Source organism: Micromys minutus (genome assembly GCF_963924665.1).
Source record: "Micromys minutus genome assembly, chromosome: 16".
NCBI classification, from domain to species: domain Eukaryota; kingdom Metazoa; phylum Chordata; class Mammalia; order Rodentia; family Muridae; genus Micromys; species Micromys minutus.
Genome location: NC_137985.1, coordinates 45,639,406 through 45,666,205, shown reverse-complemented (window position 1 = coordinate 45,666,205; position 26,800 = coordinate 45,639,406). Strand labels below are relative to the sequence as shown.

Here is a 26,800-nt window from a genome sequence, read left to right as displayed (position 1 = left end):
TGGCTCACTAGCCCACTCTTTGCTGGGACAGTTTGCCTTTTTACATAAATGTGTCTGTGTCTGTTTCTAGTCACATGTCTCTGGTGCAATCTTTTGCCTTGGGACACAGAGCTTGGCATCTGGTACCCTGTAGAGGGAAAATGTCCATAAGCTCACAGATGGTGAGAAAGAGTCCAGAATTGTTAAACACGCAGGCTTGTCTCTTCAACAGAAGGCGTGACCATGGTTGTTTCCCATCCAGAATGCTGGGAATAGATGTTTTAGTAACATTGTAACCTTTACAATCTGTAGAGCCAGGCCTCGCTCAAATAATCCATTCTTAGGAAGGAGGTCCCAGGTACTTTGTGTTTAGTATAAACCTTCCTCCCCAGACTCTTATTCCCAGCATTGTTTCTCAGGCAATAGAGTGGATTCTTGTGGAAGAGGTCACGGGCACTTTGTAAAAAACATGTGCTTTACAAAGGAGGTTAGATGTAGCTATGCCTTAAGCTTTGTTGTGATAATTGCCACGAGGCAAAAATTTTCCCCAGAGTTGTACTGTGTTTAAATATACCAAAGATAAACTTGATCAGACTCCAGCCTGGCTAACTAAATCATGTTGAACTAGTCTTTCTTTTTACTGCTTGTGGTTAATTTCTTTGCTGGCAGTAGAGCTTGTGTGGATATATATATATATATACACATATATATATGCATATATAATATATTTACATATTTTTAACCTTACCTACCTTGTCGTTTACCTCTCAAATTATAATAAAAATTGCTCTCGGGCTTCCTTCTGTGTATATTTCTAAATTCTTTTATTAACAAGACCACAGACTCCAAAAAGGGAACCTTGATTTCTCCCAAGAACAATAGGAATCCCTGCCAAAATTTGTACCGAGTAAAATTTTGTTGTCCCCTCCCCCCCCAGAAAATGAATTCCACCCAGAGCATCAGAGGTGGAACACATCCCTTATGTAGAAATGGGGTTTGTGCAGGTGTAATCAGCTAAGACGAGCTCATACCAGATTGTGAGGGACCCGATGATGCTGGATGGCCTTATGAAGGAACAGAGATACAGGCAGAGGGAACCAGCCACGGGAAGTAGAGGGGCTACGAACACTGCATGTCAAAAAAGGAAGACAAGCAGAGGCACTGACCTGCTGAAACTAGGGCAGAGGCCAGCAGTCTCCCGGTGAGCCTTGGAGAAAGCCCGATCCTTTCACACCTGTGTTTCAGGTCCCTGGCCTCCAGAACCTATGACAGAATGCAATTTTGTTCTCCAAAACCATCTGGATTACTTTTTTTTTTTTTTTTAATTATGGAAGTCACAGGAATGAATATAGAATTTGCCTTAGAGAAGCGCTCTGGCATTCAGAGAAAAGTGCCTGCCCTGTGCATTTCCTGCCTCTTGTTCAAGGCTGCCTGCCAACTAGCCTTTCCTCCTTAAAGTAAAGGGGCAAACCCTTGTTTGTGTCTGGGTGTCCCCAAATGGCCCCATTTTCCTGTTCTCTCTCATGCCTGTTTTAGTGCAGATGCTTCTATGGACTATACAGTTGTCCTCCTTCTTGGAAATTCCGCCTTCGTGTCTCCCAATACTGGCTCTTTGTGGGCAGGGGCCGTGGGCTCTCCTGTGGTGCCCTGAACAGGATCTTGAGTTGGGGACTGGGGGCAAACCTTTCTGGGTTGCCGTCATCTGTTCGAGTCGAGGCTGCACATCCATCTCAGGCTCAGGGTCTGGATTTGTGCTGGGAACCCCCTTTGCTCCAAAGTGTCCCTTTAAAGACAGTAAGGAGTTTTTCTGGGGTCCTAGAAGTTCCTAAGCCCATTGGCCAGACCTTCTGGGAGAACTGGGGGCTAATTTGCATAAAAATGAAGGCTGGCTTCATTGAAATTCTCCTCGCCTGGAGTGCAGCGAAACCCAGGAAGAAAAGGAAAGTTTTAGTCCTGAGCAACTTCACTGCCTAGGAACATTCTGAGCTTCTGAAAATAGGGAGGAAATGGGGCCCTCCGGGTCACTCCAGGCACCGCCCACCTCAGCCCCATGCCCGCCCCCACTGACCACTCAAGGCCAGCCTCTTACTGTGGGAGAGCGCACTGTCTTCAGTGAATCCCCACGGCTGATGCCACGCAGCTCTGAAGCAGGATACTGCTGTCTGTCCAGGGACTCCAGCATGCCGGACAGCAGAGACCAGCAGCAGCAAGGTGGCAGCACGGGGACCTCCCAGGACAACTCACACACCAGGTGGGTCCAGAGCTCTGGTCTCAGCACGTGGAGCTTGGGACCGAGTTCATGCTGCTATAGGACCTGGGGCAAGCTGGTCTTTCTGAGCCTTGGTTTCTTCACCTGAATTCTGTGAAGAAAAAGGAGTGAGGCAGGGACATTTATCCTTTGGAGTGTATTTTAGTCTGCCTGTCCCTCTGTCGGCCGTTAGAGATTCAACTGAGGTACGAGTCACATTGGTATTAAGAAAGACATTTTTCAGTCAACAAACATGTTCTTGTTTCCCCAGGGTCAGAGGCAAAGTGGTACACTGCTTGGGGGGAGTGGGGGGAGCAGTGACTGATAAGTTTGAGGGAGCGCCCATGGTCCCAGTTTCTAGCCAGCTATGACCTTGGAAAGTCTCTGGTCCTCTCTGTCAGTATATGAGCAGTGACAAGTGATATAGAGGAATTGCCTTTGTGTCCCATAAGAGCAAGAACACAGAATGGTGGAAGATAGGACTCAGGGACAGCAGTGTGCTAAGCAGCTGGGCTGTATACAGGGTAGTTCAAGGACAAGGACCCAGGTCTGATAATCTGCAAGGTTTGAGCTACAAGGACTCAGCCACTGTCCTTATAAGGACTCTGCAGAAAGAGGTGTGACAGATGGGAAGATATGTTAATGTGTCCCTGTTAGGGTCTCCGGACAAACTTGTCAGGCCAGAGTGGGCTGCTGTTCACCCAGAAACAGGATCCCTTCCCCCTGTAGGAATGGCAAGTGTAGGGGAACAACTGTGGCCCTGAACGGTTCTATGCTGTTAGGCTCTGGGTCTACTCTGGGTAACATCACTCAAGAAGTCAGCGAGCAGGGGCTAGCCTGTCATCCTGGGTGATGCTCCCAGATGCCTGAGAAGTTCGGCTCTCGAAAATGAAGAACACTGGCTTTCAAAGTCCCATGTTCTACTAAGTGAGGGCTGGTGAGTTTTGTCCCGAGGACCTAATGGAACACGCATGCGCACATATCTTCCCATCTGTCCCATCTCATTCCGTAGTGTCAGTGGTCCCAGTGTTTGCTGAAGTCCATGTGTCAGGTTATATTGACAGGGACTTGGCCACTAGGGAATTGTGAACACCTGAGCTCACAGGCCCTCGGTCTGCCCCACTAATAATACGGATGGAGGTGTTGAAACCTGGGGACCAGCTTCAGAGTGAAGGACAGGGGCCATGCAGGGCAGATAAGGACTGGAAGCCAGGGTTAGAGTGTTAGGTTCCACCACCTGCTCTCTGAGCAACTTTGGGTAAGTTGTTGAACTTCTCTGAGTTTCAGTGTGTCTCTCTATGCAAGTGAAGATGCCCTTGACCTCTGTTGACCTTGGCCATGTATGAAGATGGCTCCAGGGATCCAGGGGCATGCACACCACAGGCACAGTGACTCCAGAACAAACCCCAGAGCATCTTGGTAGCAGACTACAAAGCTCTTGACTTGGACTCTGGTAGAACTCCGGTCCTGACTTATCCTGTGATTCAAGGCAAGACGTACCCTCTCGGAGCCTCATCTGTCTAACAGGGGAGGTGAATATACCATGGCAACCTGCAAGAAGAGCTGCAAGAAGAGACCATTGATCTCTTATTAGAGTCACCGAAACGGAAATTTGTGGTCAGGCACATCCTTTTTTTTTTTTTTTTTTTTTTTTTGTTAAGGTTGGCAGTGACAGAAACCATATAAGCTGAAAGACCCTTGCTTCTCGCCCTCCTCAGCTACAGGGGGTTTGGTTGCAGGCAGAGGAACAGATATTGGGCAGCTGAGGGCTGCCTAGAACCAATATGCCTCTCAAGACTCAGGCTGTAGGCCATGTCGTCCACCGGAGGCTTTACTGAGCATGCCCTGATTTTGGCCCAGGTTTGGGAGAAACACTTCAATGGAAGAAAGTCCTCAGAGGAACCCAAGAAGGAGACAGTTTTGGTCTATGGGTCCCAGGGAAGTAGCGGGTGTTGGGGAATACAGGAGCAGCCATCAGACCAGCAGGCTGGGGCCAGGCTAACTCATGGGTCTAGAGAGTCTGATGTGCCCTACTTGTCATGGACATGTCTAGGGCAGCCAGCCAGAGAGCTAGAGGAAGCAGATAGGTACTTCATCCTTGGAAGATTCCAGAGGCACTCATGGTGGGAAGTAAGGAACAGATATGGTGGCAGCCACAAGGGAACTGGACATGAGGTAGCTGGGAGAGGTGAGGCAGAAGATTGCTCCATAGAATTTCTACCTCCAAACGGTTGCCCCTCCCACATGTGCCAAATACGCTACACTATTAGCTTTGCCTGAAAAGAGCCAGTGTGAAGAAGATCCCCCACCCCTACCCCCCAGAGGCCATCATGGAAGACAGTCCGGGAGACTACAGCAAGCTAGGCAAGACAGGCTGTTCTCTCAGGCAAAGCATGCCAAGAATGGCAGGGAGAAATCCTTCCATCCCAGGGGCATGCTAACCTTAGAGGAACAATCAGCATGGAATGTTACCACAAGCTACAAGTGTCCTCGGCATTGGGAACACTCAGGACCGTAGTTCTTCCCGGCTCCCACTGCCTACTTTGTGTAGTGCAGAAGTATGGCTTGTCTGTCTTTCTTTTCTTCATGCTCTGATATCTCTATTGTTTCCCTGTTTTATAACGTACTCACTCACTCAACATTATTGTTGATTATTTAGGAATTGCATTGAGCACTAGAGACTATCATAGACTACAAAGCAAGTCTCTGCCTTTAGGAGTTTGCGTTCAGGCCAAGAAGACAGACATTAATAAACAACTATGTAATTAGTTATTACTCTCTCTCTCTCTCTCTCTCTCTCTCTCTCTCTGTGTGTGTGTGTGTGTGTGTGTATGGTAGGTATTGGTTTGGTTTTCATGAGGACATGGGTTTTGTTCCCAGTGTCAAAGGGCTGGGGTAGGAGGCACTTGTGAGATTGATCAGCAAGAAAAGTTGCTTGCAACCAAGACTAACAATTTAAGTTCAATCCCCAGAACCTAAATGGTAGAACAAGAGAACCAACTACTGCAAGTTGTCCTCTGACCTCCACATGCACATTCCCCGAACACACAAATATTTTTTTAATGTAGTAATGAAAAGAAAGGAAAAAATACTCAAGAGCCAGGGGATTATACACCCTACATGGTAACGTGTCAACTGTTATGCTATGTTTATCTTACCACAATAAAGAATGGTTTTTAATGTTGGTAATTAAAAAAAAAATAATCGAGATCCAACTTTGTCTTGGGAATTAAAGAAGCCTTAAAAATCTGAGACCTGAAAACTATGCAGAATCTCCCTATGGGCAACGTGTTCTACGGAAGAGTGGGAAGAACCTCGGTGTTCAAAGCCACTGGGAACATGGCAGAGCTGGAATTCTAACAGCCATAGAAGTCAAGGTGTTGGTATAAGAGATCCCAAAGGACAGTACCTGCAGGGAAGTCAGAGTCCTTGAGGCAAACCAGGCTTGGTTCCAGATATATGTCAGCAGTGATATCTTCAGACTAATCCAGGCCAATTCTGGGTCCTTGTAGGTTCCCTGGGTTGTTAGTCAAGCTGGTTCAAAGTCAGGTGCTGGGACCAAAGTTAATCCGCCCACACAGAATCACCCGAATACCTCCAGGGAAGGGGAATTTTGCTAACTAGTGTGTTATCTCTGTAAGGACAGTGACGGTGGTAGAAGAAAGTTCTGTTTCACACTGAGTCCTTTAAGACATCCAAAGAATGGAAAAGCCTGACAATGAGAAGGCCTGTGGGATGCTCTTTTAGGCACTAAGTAGCTGTCACACTTAGGAACTCAAAGCAGCTGGGATTACAGGAACAAGACTGGACCCATCAACATTCAGTCATAGATGAGGGAGGGGCTCATGGGGCCTGTTCCCTCCTCCAGATGCTATTGGCAGCCAATGGCTGTGGGGGGGGGGGTGGTCAGAAGTCACTGTCTTTAGCAATGCAGCTACTGGTGAGTTGTACATTCTGCATGCTCCACAACCCCAGTTTATACAGCTTAGACACACACACAATCATGATAGTATGGGGCTGGAGAGATGGCTCAGTGGTTCAGAGCACGTACTACTCTTGCAGATGGTCCCAAGTTCAGTTCCCCATACCCTGTGTAACCCCACCTCCAGGGGATCCTACACTTCTGGCCACTCCCAAACACACACATAATTAATAATAATAAAACCCTTTTAAAATGATAGTAGGGGGAGAGTTGTTGAGAAAAGAGACTTGGGACAAGGAATGGAGATAAGTAAGACGGTGAGTGTGGCCAGAATGATTTTATCTATATCTATATCTATCTATCTATCTATCTATCTATATATATATATATATATATATATATATAATATGAATGATTGCTAAGGGATACATTAATTTAAAAATTAATAATTAAATTAGTTAATTAAAAGAGAAATAGTCTCCTGGATTGCTGGCTGTGGCTCCTGACAGAGGTATATGAGGAGATAGACCTTAGGAGCAGAGTTCCGGGAAACCATAAAGGTTATGATCACAGGAGTGGCATCTGGCTCTTGCTCTCTGAACTTCTACTTCCAGAATGCCCACCTGAAGAGCTGAATGGGCAGCGGGGGTTTTGTTAATGGGGGAAAATGCTTCATTCAGTGAAACATAATGACTTCAAGGTGCACAGCACGCAACCAGCAAGCCAAGTGGAGTATAGAACATGTTCATCATTCCAGAAAAGTCCTTCATGCCCACAACTCTGCCTGTTCTCGAACAATGCTGGCTTATTATAGGTGTAAGCCAGGCTACACAGGATGTACCCTTCTGTGCCGGGCTCTTGTTGTACCTTATGCCTGAGATGTCATTTGCGTTGTCAAGCATTTCAGCAGTATATTCTTTATTCTTTGTGTGTGCCACAGTGTGTTTATTCTTTATTCTGTCAAGGGTCATTTGAGTTTTCTCACCACCATCCTGAACTGCTTACCACCATTTTCAGAACAAGTGTGATTGTACTCAGGATCTGCTTGGTAATACAAGATCATCTTCCCAACCTGGGGTCCTTAATCACATCCATAAAACCACCATCCTCCCCAAAACGTCATATTTACAAATTGCCCATGGTTAGGATGTAGATAGTCGAAAAGACATTTTGATTACTATCCTGGCCTTGTCTGGAGACCTTAGTTCTTTGCCAATGGTCCACTGTATCTATGAGTTACTCCAGTGTCCTCACAGTATGGTGGCTCTGTCACTAGGGCTACCAGAGAGTCATCTGAGAATCAATCATTTCACATGTCTGGAGGCCATGCTGGAAAGATTCCATCTGCTGAAAAGTGACCCTCTGGGCTTCCTCAGCAAATGTCTTTCTATGGGCCTTCCCTGAATGATGTTATCGTCACACCTCCCTGGTAGGTAGACCTCTGACATAATGGATCAGACAGCCCAAGTCCCATGTTTGGAGAGAGTCAGGTAGAAACTATTTCTTTTTCTGACCTAGCCTTGGAAGCTAGGCACTTCCCTGCCCTGCTTGTTGGAAGCTAGGCATTAGGCTACCCCTTATTAAGGTGAAGAGGATTCTGACTTTAATCCAAAATTTTGCTCCAGCCATACTGACATCTCTTGTCTCCATGGTTTCCTGTGGCCAGTCACTCCTGCCCTTGTTGCTTTTTCCCTGTCCCCCATCCCTATTAAAATACTGTCCCCTTGGGTTTTTGTTTGTGTTTGGTTTGGTTTCAAGGGGTTTGACCATGATAGGTTTAAGTGTGACTTTTCTTTCCTTTTCGTTAAAGCCCAGCTGAGGCTCAACTCCATGAAAATTCTAGATTTTCGTATGTAATTTGTAGGTTAATTTTTTAAAACCAACCCTAAAAAAGTGTAGACATGGTTTCTTCAAATATGTCTCTATGCCCCATTCTCCCTTTCTTCTTCTCTGGAATTCTAGTGTGTGTGTATGTGTGTGTGTGTGTGTGTGTGTGAGTGTGTGAATGTATATTGGAGCATTAAGTATATATTCATTATATATATATATGTTAAAGTATTTAATAGGTCACTATAAATCTTTATTTTTAAAAATATTATGGCTTCACTGAAATACAGTCACATATATAAAAGTTACTCAAAGTGTATAGTTTGTTTGGTGGTTATATTCACAGGGATGTGTAACCACAACCACAACAGATGTTGGAATATTGTTTTCAGCTGCACCAATAAGCCCTTTGATGCCTTTAATCTGAGGAAGCCACTAATTTGTCTCCACAGAGACGTTTTATTGAGACAAGCTGGTATCTGACCTATTCCCATTTTCCCTTTCTCTTAAGTGTCAGTGCTTTCGTGATTCACCGCTGCTATAACTCATCATCATCTCCTTCCAATGTGTGCACTGGATGGTCTGAGACAGGTTCTCTCTGTGCCATCCAGGCTGGCCTTGAACACCAAGAAGTTCTCTTGTTACAGCCTCCGAAGTGCAACAGTTTTCTCATTCCTTCTCTGGCTAAATAATATTTCTTTATATGTTACAACTTGTTTATCCCCCTCCATCCACCGATGGACACTTGGGTGTTGTAACTTATCAGACTATTGTGAATATTCATGTCTAAGTTTGGGTGCCAATGTCTATTTTTGTCTCTCCTGGGTATATTTCCATGAGAGGGTTGCTAGGTCAGATGAAATTCAATACATAACCTTTAATTTTCTTCTTTTCCTTTTTGAGACAGGGTGTCACTCTGGAACCTTGGCTAGTTTCTGTGTAGACCAGGTTGTCCTCAAAAATCAGAGACCTGCCTGCCTCAGCCTCCCAAGTTTTGGGGTTAAAGAGTTCATCCCATACCCAGCTCAACACATACTCTTTTTGAGAAGCAGGAAGACTGGTCTAGAGAAGCTGGTGTCTAAGCAGTTGTAGCAACAATGGTTCCAGCTCGTCCACAGCTTTGCCCACACACCTGTCCCTTTGTTACAGCAACCCTGGCAGGTGTCAGCTGTGTTTCCCAATGGCTGAAGATGTTGAGTAATCTTTAAAGATTTTGTTGATGTTTATATCTTCTTCAGAGAGAAGTATTTTCAGTTTTCCTTTGTTTATCACTTAGTGTGTTTATTATCAAGTGGCAAAGATTATTTTGTTGTAGATTTGGTTTGGTTTGACTTCTGTCTGTGCCCTGGCTGTCCTGGAACTCACTCTGTAGGCCAGGATAGCCTTGAACTCATACAAATCTGCCTGCCTCTGCCTGCCTCTGCCTACCAAGTGCTGAGATTAAAGGCATGCACCATCACCAGCCATGGGAAAGGGTTTTTGACATATTCTAAAGACAAATCTCTTTACCACATATCTGATTTAGAAAATATTTTTTCTTCTTTTCCTGGGTAAGCTGTTTTCAGGTTTTTTTTCTTCTTCTTCTCCTTCTTCTTCTTCTTCTTCTTCTTCTTCTTCTTCTTCTTCTTCTTCTTCTTCTTCTTTCTTCTTCTTCTTCCTCCTCCTCCTCCTCCTTCTTTTTCTTCTTTTTTAAGATTTATTTATTTATTTCATGTATGAGAGTACACTGTTGCTGTCTTCAGACACACCAGAAGAAGGCATCAGATCCCATTACAGATGGTTGTGAGCCACCATGTGGTTGCTGGGAATTGGACTCAGGACCTCTGAAAAAGCAGTCAGAGCCATCTCTCCAGCCCACTTTTTCAGGTTCTTGATAGTGTCTTTTAAAGCTCAGATAATTTTCATTGTGATTACATCTAATTTATCTGCCTTTCTTTTGTTGCTTATAGTTTTGGTGGCAAGTATAAGAAATCTTTGCTTAATTCACAGTTATAAGATTTACTCCTTTCAATGTTTTTATAGGTTTAGCTTTTGCATTAAATAATTGAGTTCACATTAAACAATTAGAACAAATAATTTATATTAGTCTGCTCCATCTTGAGGGTTTGTGTGTGTGTGTGTGTGTGTGTGTGTGTGTGTGTGTGTGTGGTTAGCTGGTGAAGAGTTTTGGCTTCTTTCTTTCTCAGCTGCTCCAGCTTGTTGGAAAGACCCTTAATTATCTGTTGGGTTGTCTTCTCATCTTAGTGAAAACCAGTTCACTGTAAACTCACAGAATCTTAAATTAATTTCTGAGTTTTGTTCAACTGCACTTGTCATGTGTCTACCTGGGGCTGCCTTGTGCACCATAGTTTTGATTACAGAGGGTATTCAAAATGTTTTGGAATCAGGAAATGTAAATCCTCCAACTTTGTTCTATTCTGGGTCTTGGATTTTCTTTTTTAAAAACATCGTTATTATCATCATTATTCATTATATTGTGTGTGTGTGTGTGTGTGTGTGTATCTTGACTGCATGTATGTATGCAGGTGTGTGCCTGGTGCCCATGGAGGTCAAAAGGCAGCACTGGAGTTACAGTTGTGCACTTCCCTATGACTGCTGGGGATTGAACTCTGGTCCTTTGGAAAAACCAACAGTTTTTCTAGTTGCTGAACCATCTCTCCAGTTCCTGGCTCAGATGGGGTATTTAATATTGGCCAAAAGTCTAACCCTAACCCCTCCCCGTGTGTGTGTGTGTGTGTGTGTGTGTGTGTGTGTGTGAGTCCTTTGACTAATTTTGGATCCGGGGTCTCACAATGCAGCCCAGGCTGTCCTCTCTGTCCTGCCAAAGCCCCAGTGCTGAACTACAGGTCCATGCTATCATGAAGGCTGCAACAACACTGTCCCACTCCTAAGGCATCTATTTAGTTCTTCAGGGTCTCTCAGTGACGTTTTGCTCTGAGAACAGAAGGAACATAGAGTCACACATGGCCTCCTGTGGTCACCCAACCCACCACTGTATCTATCATGGATGCCACATGCAAGTAAGCCTGAGACCGTATGGGTGATGCCTTGAGCCCATCTGATAGAACCAACAACCCCAGTAAGTCGTTCTTTAACTTCCACATGTGCAGACACAAGTACACACACACACACACACACACACACACAGAGAGAGAGAGAGAGAGAGAGAGAGAGAGGAATAAAGAAAGAAAAGAAGAACGAAAGGGACAGAGGGAGAATGGAGAAAAAAGACAACTTTGGAATAAAAAGGAAAAGCAGCTTCATTAGAATTTTGGAACTGGAGTTCCGACCTTTCTTATTATTCATAACATCTGTCACGACACTGGTATCTGATATGAAGTCAGGAGTTAGTGCAGATCATGAGAGTGTCCATTCTCTACTGTTCCTTTGATCCTCACCCTGTCCCACTCCAATCACCTGAGCGACCCAACATGTCCAGGGTATCTGGCTGGCTATGGAGCCCACCTTCCTGAGTCTGTATCTGAGCGTACTTCTTCATCTGCAAAATGCAACAGCCGCAGTATTTCACTGGGCAGTCGTGAGGATGGATGTATCCACACAGATATAACGCATGGAAAGATTTGTACAATACCTAGGAAGTATTGGAAAGTTACTAGCACATACTGTTTTTATCCCCTCACGCTTCCCCTGCCCTCTCAGGCTTGGGATCCTGGCAACAGATAAACTTGTAGCCTTATCTCTTATTCTAGCCCATGCCCTAAGTTGTCAATCGCAGCCAAGAAACTGGGAGGCCCTTTATCTGTGCCATCTCAGAATATGGAGTAGGAGGAGAATCAGTCACATGGTTCTGAGGTCACATGGTCAAGGCAAAGTCTAGAATAGAATCCAAAGATTAATGTCCAGGGAACTCTTCCCTGGGTATGAACAATTTGCTGTCTGACTCCTTTGAGAGTTTGTCGTAGAACTTGATGATTGTCGTGTTTATTTCCTCACATAGACAATGGGGTTTGGCTTAACGAGGTTGAACACTCAGTCTACCTAGTGCCAGCTGGGTTAAAGTGAACTGGTTAGATGGCTGCCCCACCCATCGAGATGGGAGCCAAGTCTTAGGGAGGATGAATGCTAGAGGGTGAGGCCTCTCGGTAAACAACATAATCCTGCTGGGATCTAGTCAGTCAAGGGGCCCCTGGATCCCCAGTATGTCCCTTCTGGTGGCCCTGGGCATATGTTAGCTCATGTATGCCTTACCCTAACCCTTTTCCAGAGACCACACATACCGAAGGCCCTATCCATGGTTTGAGAACTGGATGGTCCACAGCCTGCTCTGTTGTTACCCTTGCTAGCTTCCCCTTCCCCACCCCTCGTGCCTCACTTGAAGTAATAATCAGCTTCAACCCTACTCAATGTTCTTTCTTCATGACACCTCCCTCCCGGTAGTCTTGGACACATACAGGCTCATCAGCCATTAATAATCTCTGAGCCATGTCTAGTTTGCTCACCTCTGCCCACATAAGCCCATCTGGCTCATTGAATCAATACTCAGGGAAGGAGGGAGGACTCCTCAGAAGCTGTCAATCACTGGGACAGGGAGAGAGGTTATTTCCTACTCTGAGAACAAGGACTGTGCTAAATTTTGCTTTCCTGGCCATTCTCAGTCTTTAAATGCTAACTTGGACTAGCCAGCCAGCTCCAGGAAGAGCTGTGAAATCAGAAGACCCTCTCAGGGTGCTTCTTGGTGCAAGCAGGGCTTGGGGAAGAAAGAATCTGATGGAGGAGGCTACATATTCCCAAGCTCTCTGAACCTCATCAAATTTAGAAACCCTATCCAGCCATCCAAGGGGGCTGAAGGCTGAGGCTACCTTCACCTTCAGTTATAGACATTGTCACTAGTAAACCACAGTGAGACGCAGTGCTGATCCCAACCAATATGCCATTACTCAGCCAGTATAGGGACAGTCGGAGGGGGTGGGGGTGGGGTCACGACAGTGGACACAGATTCCATTGTTGGCACTCCAGGTGGGAGACAAGTCTGAAGGCCTTTAGCGTGATTGGGTTGTCAGTGGGGCCTGGACTCCTGAGGTCCCATGGATCCCAGAAATAGGAAGAGAGTTTCTGAGTGCAGAAGCCTGTGTGTGGAATGAGAAGTGGGCTTCTAGGAGGCTCTCAAAGTGGCCTGCCACCAGGTTTCAGGGTGCAGAGTGAAATCTGTGGGTGTCACAAGATGAAGAGCGTGGGGTGGGGAGCACTTGGGAAAAAATCTGTTAAGGGATTAAAACTGGATGAAGGCAGAATGATTTTTAAAATGGGGTGCTGGTAGTTTTCTGCCACCCAAGTCAGCAGAGGGCCTTCCCACAATCTCCTGCCCCCATTAATATCCCTGTGCCCTGCCTTTGTGGGTAAAATTAGGGTTTCTTGTGCTGGCTAGGGTGCCTTCCGGCTAGCACCTCAGCCTGGGAGTATTTGGGGTCTGGAGTTTAGCTCCCTGGGGATAATTAAAGATGAAGATATGGTTGAATTTCTCAAGGGGGACAAGGAACAAGGAGATTTAAAGAGAAACTGAAAGGGGAGGTGGACAGGGGCTCTCCTGGCACTTAAGGAGTCACTGCAGCTGCAAGCCTGCCAGTGTTTGGGGCAGTAAGGGGGCATTAGGAAGCTGAGGGCGAGGCCCATGGATGTGGCTCTCTGAGGTAGTGTGGGCAGAATGGACAAGTCTCTGGTACAAGTGCTAGACAAACCTGTGTCCTGGTACTCGGTCAGCAGAGCCAACTTAAACATGCTAGCTCCGCCCCTTGCTGACTGTGTCGACAACGGAGTAGTCCGACAACGGAGTGAGTCCGGAGCACTCTGGGCCTCCATTCACGTGTCTAGAAAATGGGGCTATCAATAACACTGACATTACAAGGTTAAACAGGGGATACAGGAAACCAGCCCGGCCCATATGACAAGGTATGTGTACTTAGGAACCATGAAGAGGGAACACCTCTCCAAAAGAAAAAAAAATTGAACGAACAAGTCAATCTTCTGGCTCAACCCAAGAGGCCCCTGGACAGGCTCCCCAGTGTGTGGCCCAGTAGCAGAAGCAATTTCTCCAAGGCTCTGTCAGGGATCGCAGCCAGCAAGCTGTCTTTCAGACTGCACTAACTGGTCCCTGTCCTGCTTTCTGCTCCTCTTATGTAAGAGACACATAGGTGGGCAGCTGGGTCCTGTGCCATGTAGGTCAGAGGTATCTGGGGCCACACCTTGCCAGGAGCCCCAAGGCGGGCTGGGGCGGGTTCCCATTCACGCCCAACCCTTGTGGCTCATCACCCAGAACCTGGGCCGCCGCAACAGCCAGTTGTCAGATTCACCATGCCTTAGCTGCAGGAGCAGGGGGTACGCAGCCCTGAGCCTGCTGCCGCAAGGAAGAGGAAGGTGAGCGGGGTATTTGGGGCAGAGCCTGCTAGGCAAGACTTCTACTGTGAGTCTTTGGTGGGGGGTCTGTGGGGTGGGAACAAAGACTGGAGAGAGATCTCAGAAGCCTCATCTTTGAAACAAGGCAGTCCATATAGATCAAAATGAAGCTGGGACAAGAGGTCCAGTGTACAAGGGAATAGTATTGCAAAGTGTGACTTAGCTTCCTTTTGGGAGCCCCAGTGTGTGCCACTAGGGTCTGGAGAAACCATTCTCCTCTTTTTGGGATTTTTAGGATGCAGGGTAGCACTGAGGTAACACCTCCATTAACAACATTCTCAAGATTTCTAGAAGCCCCTTCTCCCTTTGCCTCTGAGCAGAGAAAGATGAACACTTTAAGTACCAGAGGGGGTACTTGAACCTTACCTTGAAGAACAGTGGTCAGAAGTCTTTGCAAAGCAGGAGTCCTGGAACTCTGATTGATTTGCTCTTGCAGGTGAGCAATTGGCTCCAGGGAAGACTGAGCCCAGAGTCTCAAGGCAGCCACCTCTTGTGAGCTTGTGTTGTTCCAAGATTGAAGGAGCCTGTGGGTTTAGGAGGCAGTAAATTACAGTCAGGTGCCCAGCCCCAGGAGTGGTGAGACATACCTCAAAGGAGAGGAACTACCCCTTGCCCTGCTAGGCCTGGCAGTGACTCACCCTGTGTCTCTGTTGCAGGGCGGTCTGGTCGAGTTGGGCCTCTCTGGGGCTGCGGTGGCTTTCCCCAGGGGACGCTGTGACACACCCTCTGAGGTTCTCCCTCTCTCCCGGGTGAGCTCGAGGGGTGCAGCCACCCCACAGGGACCATGCCAGAGGTGCTTCTTCTCAGGTCTGCCAGCTCCATCCTGAGGACCGTGTAAGGAACCAGGGTCCCACTATCCTCCTGCCTCTAGCCCCATTGCCGTCTCCCATGGGGCAGTACTTAGCACAGTACCGGAGTCCCAGACCTGGGTCTAAGTCTTTTCCTCCTACTCATTCGCCCTCCCCACCTCACTATCCAGGCTTCTCGATTCTCAAGAGGCCCGTGACAATCTGCCAGGAATTAATGATGACAGGTGACTCTGCACTGGGCACTTTTCCTACCTCATCCTCTTGCACAGGACACGAGTTACAAAACAGCTCAGAGGCAAAGGGTGATTTGACCATTGCATACAGCTTGAAAAGTTAGTTGAACCTCAACAGATGGACAGATTCTGTGCTAGGCTGAGAAAACATTTATTATGCGCCCGTTTCACCACTGCTGAAGGCTAACTGGGAAGAATAGCTCACAAGAATAAGTAAGAAATGGATCTAAACACTTGTGAGGGGTTCACACAGAAAGCAAAGGTTCTTCTTTACGTGGGTGTCACACACAATGTGGGTGTGGTAATCCAACCAACATTTACTGGGCTACCACAGTCATGACTCATGGCCAGAGAACAGAGGCAAATCGGGAATGACCCTACTTTCCAGGAACTTCCTGGGTTTGAGCTTCAAAGACCAGTCTAAAGGGTGTTGGGGGAATCGAGGAGGGCTTCCTGGTGGGAGAGCTAGGGATGTTAGGGAGACTTGCATCCAGATGGTTCCCACTAGTCTGCTGTAGGAAGCCCGGATGCCTACATGAGGTGGGATGACGGTTAAGATGAAGGCGGTGAGCAGGCCCGCCACACCCCTCTGCCCTGCAAGCATCATATCAAGTTGCTCAAACATACCTTGGTGTTCTCGTTCCCTGCACACCTGGGGAGGTGGCAAAGAACCCCGAACCTGATTTTCTGTGAAACGTGGACACTGTTCTTGTGTGAGAAGAGTGCTGGGTGAGTGAAAGCAGCCAGCCTCCTGGCATCTTGGAGTCTTTCCTCCTTGGAATTCAAAGCACAGACAGAAATGAATCAGCTCAGGCGTTTCTCCCGCTGGACATTGTCATTTTATTACTTGAGGAGACTTCCTCCTCCTGGAAGCCTATCTGCTTCCAGCACTGGTTCCAGAGGTGTCTAGCCTTCCTAAATGACAGGCATAAATGACTGGCTCCTTACCTTGGTTCTGTCACGTCTGTCATCTCACCTTCCCGGCTCATCGCTAGTCACCTGTCCTTCTGGAAAGAACAGAGAGTCAAAAGGAAAGCCCCCATTTTTTTTTTCCTTTAGTGCTGGGGATTGAACATTGGGCCTCACACATGGCACCACAGTCTGCCACCGCAGGACTCCAAAATGTTTTTGAAGAGTGGGGTTTTTGAGAAAATGACGAGCCATTCCATTTAGGGACCCTTCTTCTGGTCTAACCTATGGTGTGAACACACTTGACTTTCTTGTTTTCTATTCTGCTCTAAAAATGATGCCTTGCTAGACATCAACACATACAGACAAATAACAAAATCTGAGCTTTCTCCAGCAACAAAGAAGCCAAGCTGTGTGAGGCTGGGGATTAGCCGGGATGGCTCTTGCTATACTGTAGCTGAACCCACTTCTGCCACTAACTAGAACCCTGAGTGAGCAGGAAGGATAGTGAATACATTGTAACTCAGGTGATTGTCCCTTGAAGGGCCTGGGCTTTTAAGACCTTTGCAAGGGAAGATCAGCAATTTAGTGGGAAATTTGTCTGGAAAATTCCTTTTTGACTTTTTTTCTTAACCCAGGTACCCCAAATTCTTTAAGCCCAGGACATGAGGGTTGAATAGGACCCTCATGGGTCCATTCAACCATATGGGCCAGCTGCAAGGGTAAGTGAGGTGTCCCCTTCCACCAAGTCCTGAAGGAAGAACAGGATCTACCTAAAGGGAGGGAGAATAGATTTGCTGATTAGTTGGAGAATTCTCCTGTACTGGGTGCCAGACCCCAGGAAAGGCCTGTTCTGGGCCTCCCCTCACTCTGTAACCAGGGCTCTGCTCTCATCAGAATAAGTAGCTTAGCCCTCTGACTTCCCCAAGGTGGCTGTCTTTTCATTTCCTCTGTTTAGCTTTTGTGAAAGCCAGAACCAGTTTGCCCAAATTTAATTAGGAGAGGAACTGCACCTGTACCTTTAATGGTGGCTACTTAAAAACAGACCTGTTGAGAAGAGGTTGTTAAGATGCTTGTAAAGATGCTGGGAGATTACAAGTAATTCTGTGGTGGCTCTCCTGTCTGTGCTTTCAAAGATGGATCATCTCTGCACAGGGTTTGGCTCTGTTGTCCAGGTCCCAAGTTTGGAGTATACAGTTCTCCATGGGAGCTCATGGGCTTGTTTAGTAACATTACAGTCTTTGTCCTCAAGTGGGGCAGCTTCTACCCAGTAGTCTCAGATAACCACTGTGCTTTAAGAAATACTCCCAAGTCAATAAATCCAGAAGGCTCAAGAGCCTTGGCTTTCTCATTCTTTCTATCCTCCCTGGAGCAGGTGTGCACAAGAAGGAGACAACTGAGCCCTCCACTTCTGCGCCAGGTTGTCATAGCAACAGGAGGGATGCTCCAGCCTTGTGGTCCAGGCCTTATTCATAGTGTGCACATAGAAAGGACCAACTTAGTACTTTCCTTCTTCCCCTTGTCATCCCTCTCCCTTCATAACTCCGTTTTGCTTTAAAACATATCTCAGGTTCTTAAGCAGACTGCTGCCAGGTGGGCCTGGGTGTGTTCGAAAACTTAGTTTGAACCTGAAGTACCAGCAAGGAATAAGGCCGAATGTACGAAGCAGGTAATTGGCCTGGCTTCCTGGGAAGTGGGTAGGGATGGAGCTAACCCCAACCGTGACAAACAAATGGGACTCCCTGGAGCCATGGTCATTCCCTCGGGGCATCTGTGACCAGCTCTACAGGTTGCCCACTACGAGTTCCTAGTAGACTTTGTTTACATTAGCTGTGATGATGGTGTGCCCCTGGTGTTATACAATCTTGTGGCCCTGTGTAGTTCTGAGGGTGTGTATTGAGGTCCCTCTGCTCATCTACCCAGGCAGGTGGGCTGTAGCCAGCTAAACCCTGTGACGGGTCATGCTGAGGGGCTGAGGGATGGTGAGCCCAGCCTGGGAGACCAGAAGGAGCTAGGACAGGCAGAGCCCCAGGCCTCTCTGACTCATGTCCTCTCTACGGGCAACCAGTATTGAAGGCAGACAACATGGAAGAAGGAACCAGAGCTCTGCTCTTATACGGATAAGTAGCATGGAATCTTAGGATTCCGAGAGTTCAAGAAATGTCCTCTACTCTACTGAGTCTCTTGGCAAGTTCTGGGACTAATAGGTGTGAAAAATGATGGAGTGAGGGCTTCTCACACCCTTAAAGCCTATGCTGTCTTAGAATGGAGGCTCAGAGTCTCTCAAAGCCACAGCCCAACCGTTTTCTTGTCTGGACACTGACTCAGAGGGAGACATAAACTTGCACAGAGACACCAGGCAAATGAGAGAACGACAGAACTTGAGTTCTCCTACAGTGGGCAAGGGGCGGGTCACTAGAGGACATGAGATAGAACATAAGATGTTCTAACCAATGTCACTCATCTCCCCCACCAGCTCCTTAATTGATCAGCAGACACTCTCAAAAGCGTCTCCAAGTCATGGTCTCGAGCTTTTGGATCCAGAAAAGACAAGGGCCGGCTCTTTGGATGCTTCAGGTAAGTTTTCATGAATGGAATATAGTTGTGGGGACTGCTGGGAGCCACTGAGCAGAACTCTGGGGAAGAGTACATGTAATCTTGCTGTGTCCACCTTCCAGAGACTCCATCTAACTCTTCTCTCATGGCTGCCACAGCTGCCATTAGGGCCAGGCATGATGGAAGATGAAGGCTGATTCTTTCCTCAGCAAGGTTGGAAAGGGGAACAACAATGGGATGGCCCTAGCAGGCAGGGCCTGAGTGCTTAGGCTTTGGAAGGACAGAAAGGGGCCCAGCCAGATAAACAACACTGTGGGAGTTTGGACCTCGTTAACTGAGGCATGGGGCAGGCATAGATGCAACTTAACACAGTTTGTTTTGGAAGCTGGATCATCAAATGCTTTCTCAGTTGACCTTCCCCCCAGATAACTGTGCCTCAAGGAAGGGAGTTATCATTCACCCTGAAAATTTATCTGGATGATAATTATATCACTACAGCATTTGTTCACTTTTATCTAATGGAGAACAACATTGGAACAAAAGCAGCATTTCAAAATCAAAAAAAAAAAAAAAAAAAAAAAAAAAAAAAAAAAAAAAATCAGTAAGCACCCAGCCCAGAGGCTCGTAGCTTCCCACTGTCTGTGCTGTCCTTGAGAGGTACTGTCCCTGGCTTCTGTCACTTTTCAGGGCTAAGCTTTGTGTTGCTGGTCTTTGCAGCAGAGATGTTTTTGCCAGCTGTAGGCTCCTCCTGGAGTAGAAAGACACCACAGTGGCCATCCCACCCTGTGGGCCTCTAAGCTGGAGCTGATTGGGGTTGAAGACAAGTTGCTGTGTTTGAAGTAATAGTGTATTTTGTTGGATGGCCTTCCATTTAGCATGCCAATGTTTTCCTCGTCATTAAAGGGTCTACAGGTTTGGGAGTGTGGGTAGCAATGTGTGAAATGGGACAAGGCAGGGAAGAAGGAGCTGCTTCTAAATCTCTGTACTACAGAGTAATGTTAGATCCAGGGACCAGAGAAAGACTAGGAGGCCATGCCTTCCTCTCAAGTCCTCTTTCCTTGTGGTTTTGCTGGGTGAACTTTGCTGGGACCCCAGAGTGGCTGAAAGACAACAAACAGGGCTCAGGCTTCTCTGCTGTGTTACAAGTATTGTTACAGGCTAGAGGGAAGTCACTATGCCCACTTTCATAAGGGAAACTGAGGCACAATAGCTCGTTCCTGTAGTATCAACACTTAGGAGGCCAAGGTAGGAAAGTTGTTACATGTCTAATGCCGGGGATAGAGAGCAAGTTCCCACATAGCTGTGTCTCTAAATCACTATAAAAGATAATAGCAATCGAAGACAGATAACACATACAGGTCCCGGATCACGGCTCTGGCACTTTGTTCTTAGGTTCCTTCACTGAGTGGGCTTTCCACTGACATTTTCCAGCTGCCTCTGGGAGCCTTGGCAAGAGCCTGGCTTGAAGGCCAAGAGGGTCTTACAGGGATGCCGCTTCCTTTAACACACACCCCAGTCGGAGGTAAAGCAGAAGGAGCCAGACCATCCCTTGGTTTGAGGGAATTGGTTTGCTAGGCTCCAGAGGGGGTAGAAAGCTGGCTCAGGCAGCCGTCCCAGCCATGTTCCCCGGAGCCCAGACAACTGACCTGTTGTGTTCCCTCCAGTGTCCCCTCCCTGCACGAACCCAGCTTGCTTGTGCAGAGGTTTAATTGCTTCCTGAGGCACTTGAAAGACAAGTGCCAGAACCATTGGCTAGGCCAGGGAAGCCCTAGGGCTCAGAGGTCCTGGAGGCTGGAGGCACTGGCATTCTTGCAGCTGACAGAGAAGGAAGAGAGCTGCTGTGGGAGAGCTTAGAGGGTAGCTGGCTCCCCTGGAGGGACAGGTGATACCATTCTGTAGGCCTTAGTTGCTCAACTATAATCACAACCATCCTTAGCCCGGTAGCTGCAGGCACAGGAAAAAAGCAGGTCTGAACAAACTGTAGAATCCCAGTGAAGGTCCTTTCCATGGCACTATCTGAGCACCGGGAGACAGGCAGGATAAGGAGAGGACACTGAAGTTAATGTAGGAGGGGGTTACAGGAAGGGACAACGCTACCATGACTAGTTTGGCAGGATGGCAGGAATCTGTCAGGGACAGGCCAGCCCTGTCCAGCGGCCCTGTCTGTACCTTGTGCTCTGGGCTTTGGGGATGCTGAACTAGATGCGTTTCATTCCTGCCCTCTATGGACCTCTACAGATAGACTCTGAGGGTCAACATGTATAGAGGAGGGCTGGGGTTAGTGTGGGCATCCTAGATGTGGAGGACCTTTGGCTATCCTCAGACCGACCCTCTTGCTCCATTAGACTAGTGTGTGTGTGTGTGTGTGTGTGTGTGTGTGTGTGAGAGAGAGAGAGAGAGAGAGAGAGAGAGAGAGAGAGAGAGAGAGTGATGTGGTGCACACACACACGGGTAATGGACCTCTTATCCTCATGGCTGTCAGCAGGTACCAAGAACAGAGGATGAATGGGCTCCTCCTATAGGCCCCACTCATGCAAGCCATGTCCCTGGGGTGGGGAGGGTGTCGATGGAACAGCCCAGAGCTCCAGATGGAACTGGATTGAGTGTCTACCATCTGCACGCTAGAGCTTGAGTTTAGACCCGGCATCCTTTGTCTCATTAGGCAAGGAAGCTCGTGGGGGTCGGGGTGGGGCAGACTGGGCTATAGTAGTCACTGAAGGAAAAAGAGGGGAGGGATCGAAGGTTGGGTGGGTGTGTTGTGAAGCTGTCTGATGGCTTAGCGCTTTCAGAAGATTAAAAGCAGGTGGGCATCAGGACATTCCAAAGGCCTGGGAGGGGCATCTATGGGATTCAGATGGGGTAGAAAATCCTGTCCAGAGGCACATGCATACAGCTGCCCCTAGTTGAACTGTTCCTGTGACCTGGCCCCTGCTGAAGCACTTTTTAATTTTCTTCTTCTGAGCAGCAGAGGGAAAGGTGCGTTAATTGCTTCCAGTTGAGAAAAGGAACCTCACAGACAGGTTTAGTGATTTTCAAATTTTCTTCTCTCTGTTTCTCTGTCTGTTTCTCTCTCTTTCTCTGTCTGTCTGTCTGTCTGTCTTGCATCCCACTCTATAGCCCAGTAGTCCTTGAACTTGTCGTCTTCCTGCTTCAGCCTCCTTAGTACTGGAACGAAAGATGCAGGTCTCCACAACCAGAAGTGATTTTCTCTGAGCCAAACACCTTACTAGAGGCAGGACTGCTAAGGGTCCATTCTGCCCCTTCAGGCCCTGGATAGACCCTGCTGCACACCAGGAGTCAGGCCAGCCCCAGCCTCCTCACTACCTAGCTGCTACAGAGCTTCTGGATTCTTGCCTGCTGGAGTCAGGGTTCAGCGCAGCTCCCTCTGAGGCTTCTTGGTCTCCTTGAGTTCCCAAGAGATTTGAGGGTCCTACATTCCAGTCCCTAGGCTAGACTCCCAGGCAGCAGTGATGCCAAGCCAGATGCTGGAATCTGACCTCCACACAAAGGCAGCCTTGTGCCAGGTCCTGAGACACATTTTTTTTCCTAGTCCCTTTCTAGGTTGAACATGAACCCCAGCTGAAGAAGGGGGGAGACTCGTGGAGAGGAGCTACCAGGGTCACAGCAGACAGAGGGGCTGCCTGGGGTAGTTTTCCACTCCCCCACCCAGGAAATTGCCAGTCCTACTGGGGAGCTACAAGCTGAGGGTTGGAAAGCTCAATTTGGTCCCTAGGCCGGGGAAGACCTCCGAGGCCCAAGGGTTTTAAACCATTTCCTAGTCCCTTACTCTTATCCCAGGGACACATGTTGTGGCCCAGGCTGGAGAACCAAGCTGGAGAAGACAGAAGGAAACAGGTTTCTAGCCTTATATCAAGAAGTTCATAGCAGGAAGCTGGGGGTGGAGACAGGAAGGGACACAACTGTCACTTAAGCCCTTTCAGGAATAGGATTGGGGGAAAGTGGGAAGGGCTTCCCCGGGGCCTGGAGAAATGGTATAGGCACATCTATGAAATGGAGCCGGGAGGTAATCCATCTCTGTTGACCAAAGACACATCTGAAGGGTCCTTGGAGAGTCTTTTCCAGGGATCAAGGGACTTGGCGTCTCTTAGACATTCTTCAGACACTGCCTCATGTCCTGACCCTCTGCCCTCTCCAGATGACTTTCCTTGTAGGGCAGGTAGGAGAATTCCAGACTTCATTCCTCTGTAGCGGGTGGTCTCAGCCCAGGGTCTCCTACGTGTCCTTCAAGTTGGCAAACAAACAAACAAAAAAAAGCCTAGAGGGAGGGGCTCTTAGCTGTTACCTGTACTTTGTTATTCAGACAGGGAAACTGAGGCTCAGGAATGGCAGACATCTGCCTAGGGTCACTCTGCCCTTGACCCATCACTGAGAAGCCTAGCGGGGTGGGGGATCTGCCAGCTTGGGGGGGGGGGCTTTTCTACCAAGTACAGAGAAACAAAATCGTTGAACTTTTAGCAGAATAGTCTGTGTCCTTCCACCAAGATCTGGACAGACCCCTCTGACCTACGTGCCTGTCCTTCATGTCCTGAGGCCGATGTGACCTCAGCACCTTCTTTATGTCTAGCCCTGTCCCCCAATGGGACCTGTAGATCACCTGGAATCCCTCATCATGGGATTATTGAGTGAGAAGACCTCCACAGGTCACTGGGGGAAGGGGTATGGGTCCAAGCCATGCTGCGAGGTAGCTCTGAGATCATTTATGTGATCTTGGAGGGAAGAACACTGTCACTGGTGTGAGAGCCAGGTGTCCTCAGGCCTAGTGTGTGTCATCTCGTCCCCCCAAATATACTTGGCTTCTGAGGTTGGCTATTCCCACAGACTTGAGGAAACAGCCCTATTCCTCACCCCTGTTCTCCACCCCTCACCTTCTACCCCGTGCTGGTGTTTTTCTCCTTCCCGGTCTGCAGTTTAGAAGCCTTTGTTCCAAAAATCCAGAGCACACCACACCTCCCTGCCTGCCCCGCACCCTTTAGCACAATGGGTGGATTGATAAACACCCGGCAGGGGTCATGGTCATGCCAAGATGAGAGGCAACATGAAAGGTAGTAGACGAAAGGGAAAGACCAGACAGTGTATGTGTGTGTGTGGGGGGGGGGGCAGGGTGCAGGACAAGCCTGCCCCACATGCTCAGCAGCCTGGCTCTGGGGTAGGCAGTACGTAGATCATTCTGGACTGTGATTTGCTAGCTTGGTTCCGTTTGCATGGCAGATTGAACCATCCGTGTTAGTTGCTGTCCAGAGTCTTCTCCAGGGGGCTTCTAGCTGTAAATCATGGCTTTTATTCCAGTATTAACCTTAAGCATCGCCCAGAGCCGATGGCTATGCGCCTGTTGAATTCTGAGGGGTTTGGGCAGTCCCACCTGACTTCCTAAGTTTATCCAGTCCCTAGCAGACCACCTCAGACAGGGAGTGGCTCTGAGCAGCCTTTGATAGCTCTACCCACCTCTGTTTACAGTTCTTCCTAGCTACTGGACACAGGGCAAATACAGGACTCATGGACCAGTATTTCTCTCCTTCTACTGCCTCTGTTGATTTGTACCTTACATTTTAGAGACAAGCTCTCCCAAGTACAGTGTTCACAGACTGATAGACTGCTTGTCACTAAGCTTAGGAAAGCCGCTAGACTTCCAACCCCTGCCCCATCTCACCCCACCCCCCACACAGTGCCAAGGTTATAAATACCCTCCCACCATTTCTAGCTCTTTGGGTGCTGAGCATTTGAACTCAGGTCCTTATGCTTGGATGGCATCTCCCATGTCCCGTTTTACTTCTTTTCTTAGTTTGATGCTATATAACTATAAACATTTTCTTGTATCATTAAGTATTTTGATATCTTAACGACTATGTGGGGAATCCCTGGTTTCCCATGATGCATCTCACCAGTCCCTATTGGACCGTGGGTCTTTTTCCATCAGTACACAATGGAAGAAAAAAACCCAAAACAGCCAAGAACATAGCCAGAGACATGCAGGCTCCATTGTTCAGAAGGATACAATGTAGGACACTAATTATTTTACCAAAGGTGGCCGTGCTGCCTCACAGAAGGAGTGAGGAGCTCTGAGTCAGCAGTGATGCTGTTAAGAGACACTGTTCCTGAAACAATGAGATAAATACAGCAAGCTTATGGAGACGGGACTTGAGAGAGCCTGCCAGAGATCAACGGAGTAGCCAGAACACTGTGTCCAGTGCGCCTGGAGAGAAATCTTTGAGCAGACCTGATTTGGGTTTAGAAAGGGTACTTTGGAAGTCTGAGGAATGTGAGGCAGATTATCGGCTAGAAGTCCAAGGTTACAAAGATAGGATTTGGGCGAGAGACACTTCTCTCTCCAGAGGAGATGTGGGAAGCAGGTTTATAGTGAAACCCACTATGAGTAACAGCTCGCTAGATGTAGACAGTGAGTGTGTCAGGCAGTGTGGCCCCGAGCCCCAGTTCTTTCAGCCTCCCCGTGCGACCTACGGCTTTAGCTAGGTGACAGATGGTTGTGGGAATGCAAGACAGCATCAACACATGTGACAATGGTGGCCTTTCCTGGGAGAAGGATGACTGGGCCTCAGGAGGGGGGTCTCTGGCCTGTTTCATGAGATGGCTGGACTAAGAGGGAGCAGCCCAACCAACCTCCTCTCTTCCATCTATTTTTACTCCTTTCAAGCAAAGAGAGGGTAAGCTGAGCACACACACACACACACACACACACACACACACACACACACAACTGGTCTGTTTGTCTAACTCATATTGGATCAGAGGCAAGATGGCCTGTTGATAGCGTCCTTGGGGAAAGCGGTATGAAGTTGGCTTCTGGAGGGCAGGAGGTGGGGGGGAGGGGGTGGGAGGGAGATGGGCAGTTGATGGGGTATGTCTGGCAAGTAGGCAGCAGTGAAGCCTCAGGGGTCCGGGACAGCCCATTCTCTACCAGCTTGTGCTCACTTTTTTAGAATGGTCATCCTTGTCCTGGGGAATGTCCCAGCCAGATATAGCGGCACACAACTATAAGTCCAGTACTCAACAGGCAGAGGCAGAAAGATTGTAAATTTGAGGACCCTGAAAACAAACAAACAAACAAAAATAAGCCCAAAAAGGTCAATAAAAGTTCAGAGAACCCAAGCAAACTTCCTTTACAAGCAGGAAAATGGAGGAGAGTGTGCATTTAGTGAGAACCTGAGTCTCCTTCATATACATTTCTTCTGATGCCTATACTCAATGGCAAACGCCGCACCTTCCCACTGAGGAAGCTGATTCAGGCCGTAGTATGTGCCTCAACCCACATATTAAGTAGTTCAGCCAAGAGGATGGTGCCTTGTGGCTCCATTTCTGCCCACCACACACAGTGTCCCAAACTGTGGGATAAAACATCAAGTGTGAGTTCAAGTCCTGACTCCGCCTCAGCTTTGCTGTGCTACAGGGAGAACGTGGGCAAAGCTATCTGGGCCCCTGGTGCTCATCTGTGACTTGAGCCTGTCTCAGTCCACACCCCGAAGATGGAAAGAGAAGGCCGTAGCATAGTTGGTCATCTAGACTTTGGTTGACAGTCCTCTGCACCCAGGCTCTGCTGGCTAGGGATCTAGTCCTGGTGCCTTTCAGTCCCCCCAAAGCCTTGGCTTTCTGTACAACTGGATCTGTCCCCACCTGCTGGCAGGAGCCAGAGAAACCCTGAGCCCAGAGACAATTTTGATTCTTCTGAGCTGGTGCTTACAAACTTTGCTTCTGCCTACCTCTATCCCTGGCAAGCAAGTTCCAGCTGGATAAAAGCAGAAAAGGGCCTGTTTCTGTCTCCTTTTTTCTGCTGCAATCCCGGAGCTTTGCTCATCTTCCAAGACCAAGCAGCCTTCCAGCAACCCCCTCTCCCGGGCCGGGCTTGCCTGCCCGCTTTCAAGATTCTGTCCTG

General features: G+C 48.0%; 1 protein-coding gene across 2 annotated transcripts in view; it reads left to right on the top strand.

Moving 5' to 3' along the window:
- Positions 1-2,108: 2,108 nt before the first annotated feature.
- Positions 2,109-26,800, top strand: part of ACSBG1 (acyl-CoA synthetase bubblegum family member 1) — a gene marked incomplete at its 5' end in the record, with an annotated part of 47,697 nt that continues 23,005 nt past the window's right edge. Inside the window, 3 exons of one of the 2 annotated variants that reach the window (XM_080929975.1) lie at positions 15,172-15,221; positions 17,909-18,007; positions 18,815-18,915. In XM_080929975.1, the coding sequence (XP_080786101.1) occupies positions 15,172-15,221; positions 17,909-18,007; positions 18,815-18,915 (250 nt within the window). Of the gene's footprint in view, positions 2,231-15,171; positions 15,222-17,908; positions 18,008-18,814; positions 18,916-26,800 lie in introns of those variants that run through there. The other variant, XM_080929976.1, reaches the window with a different exon arrangement.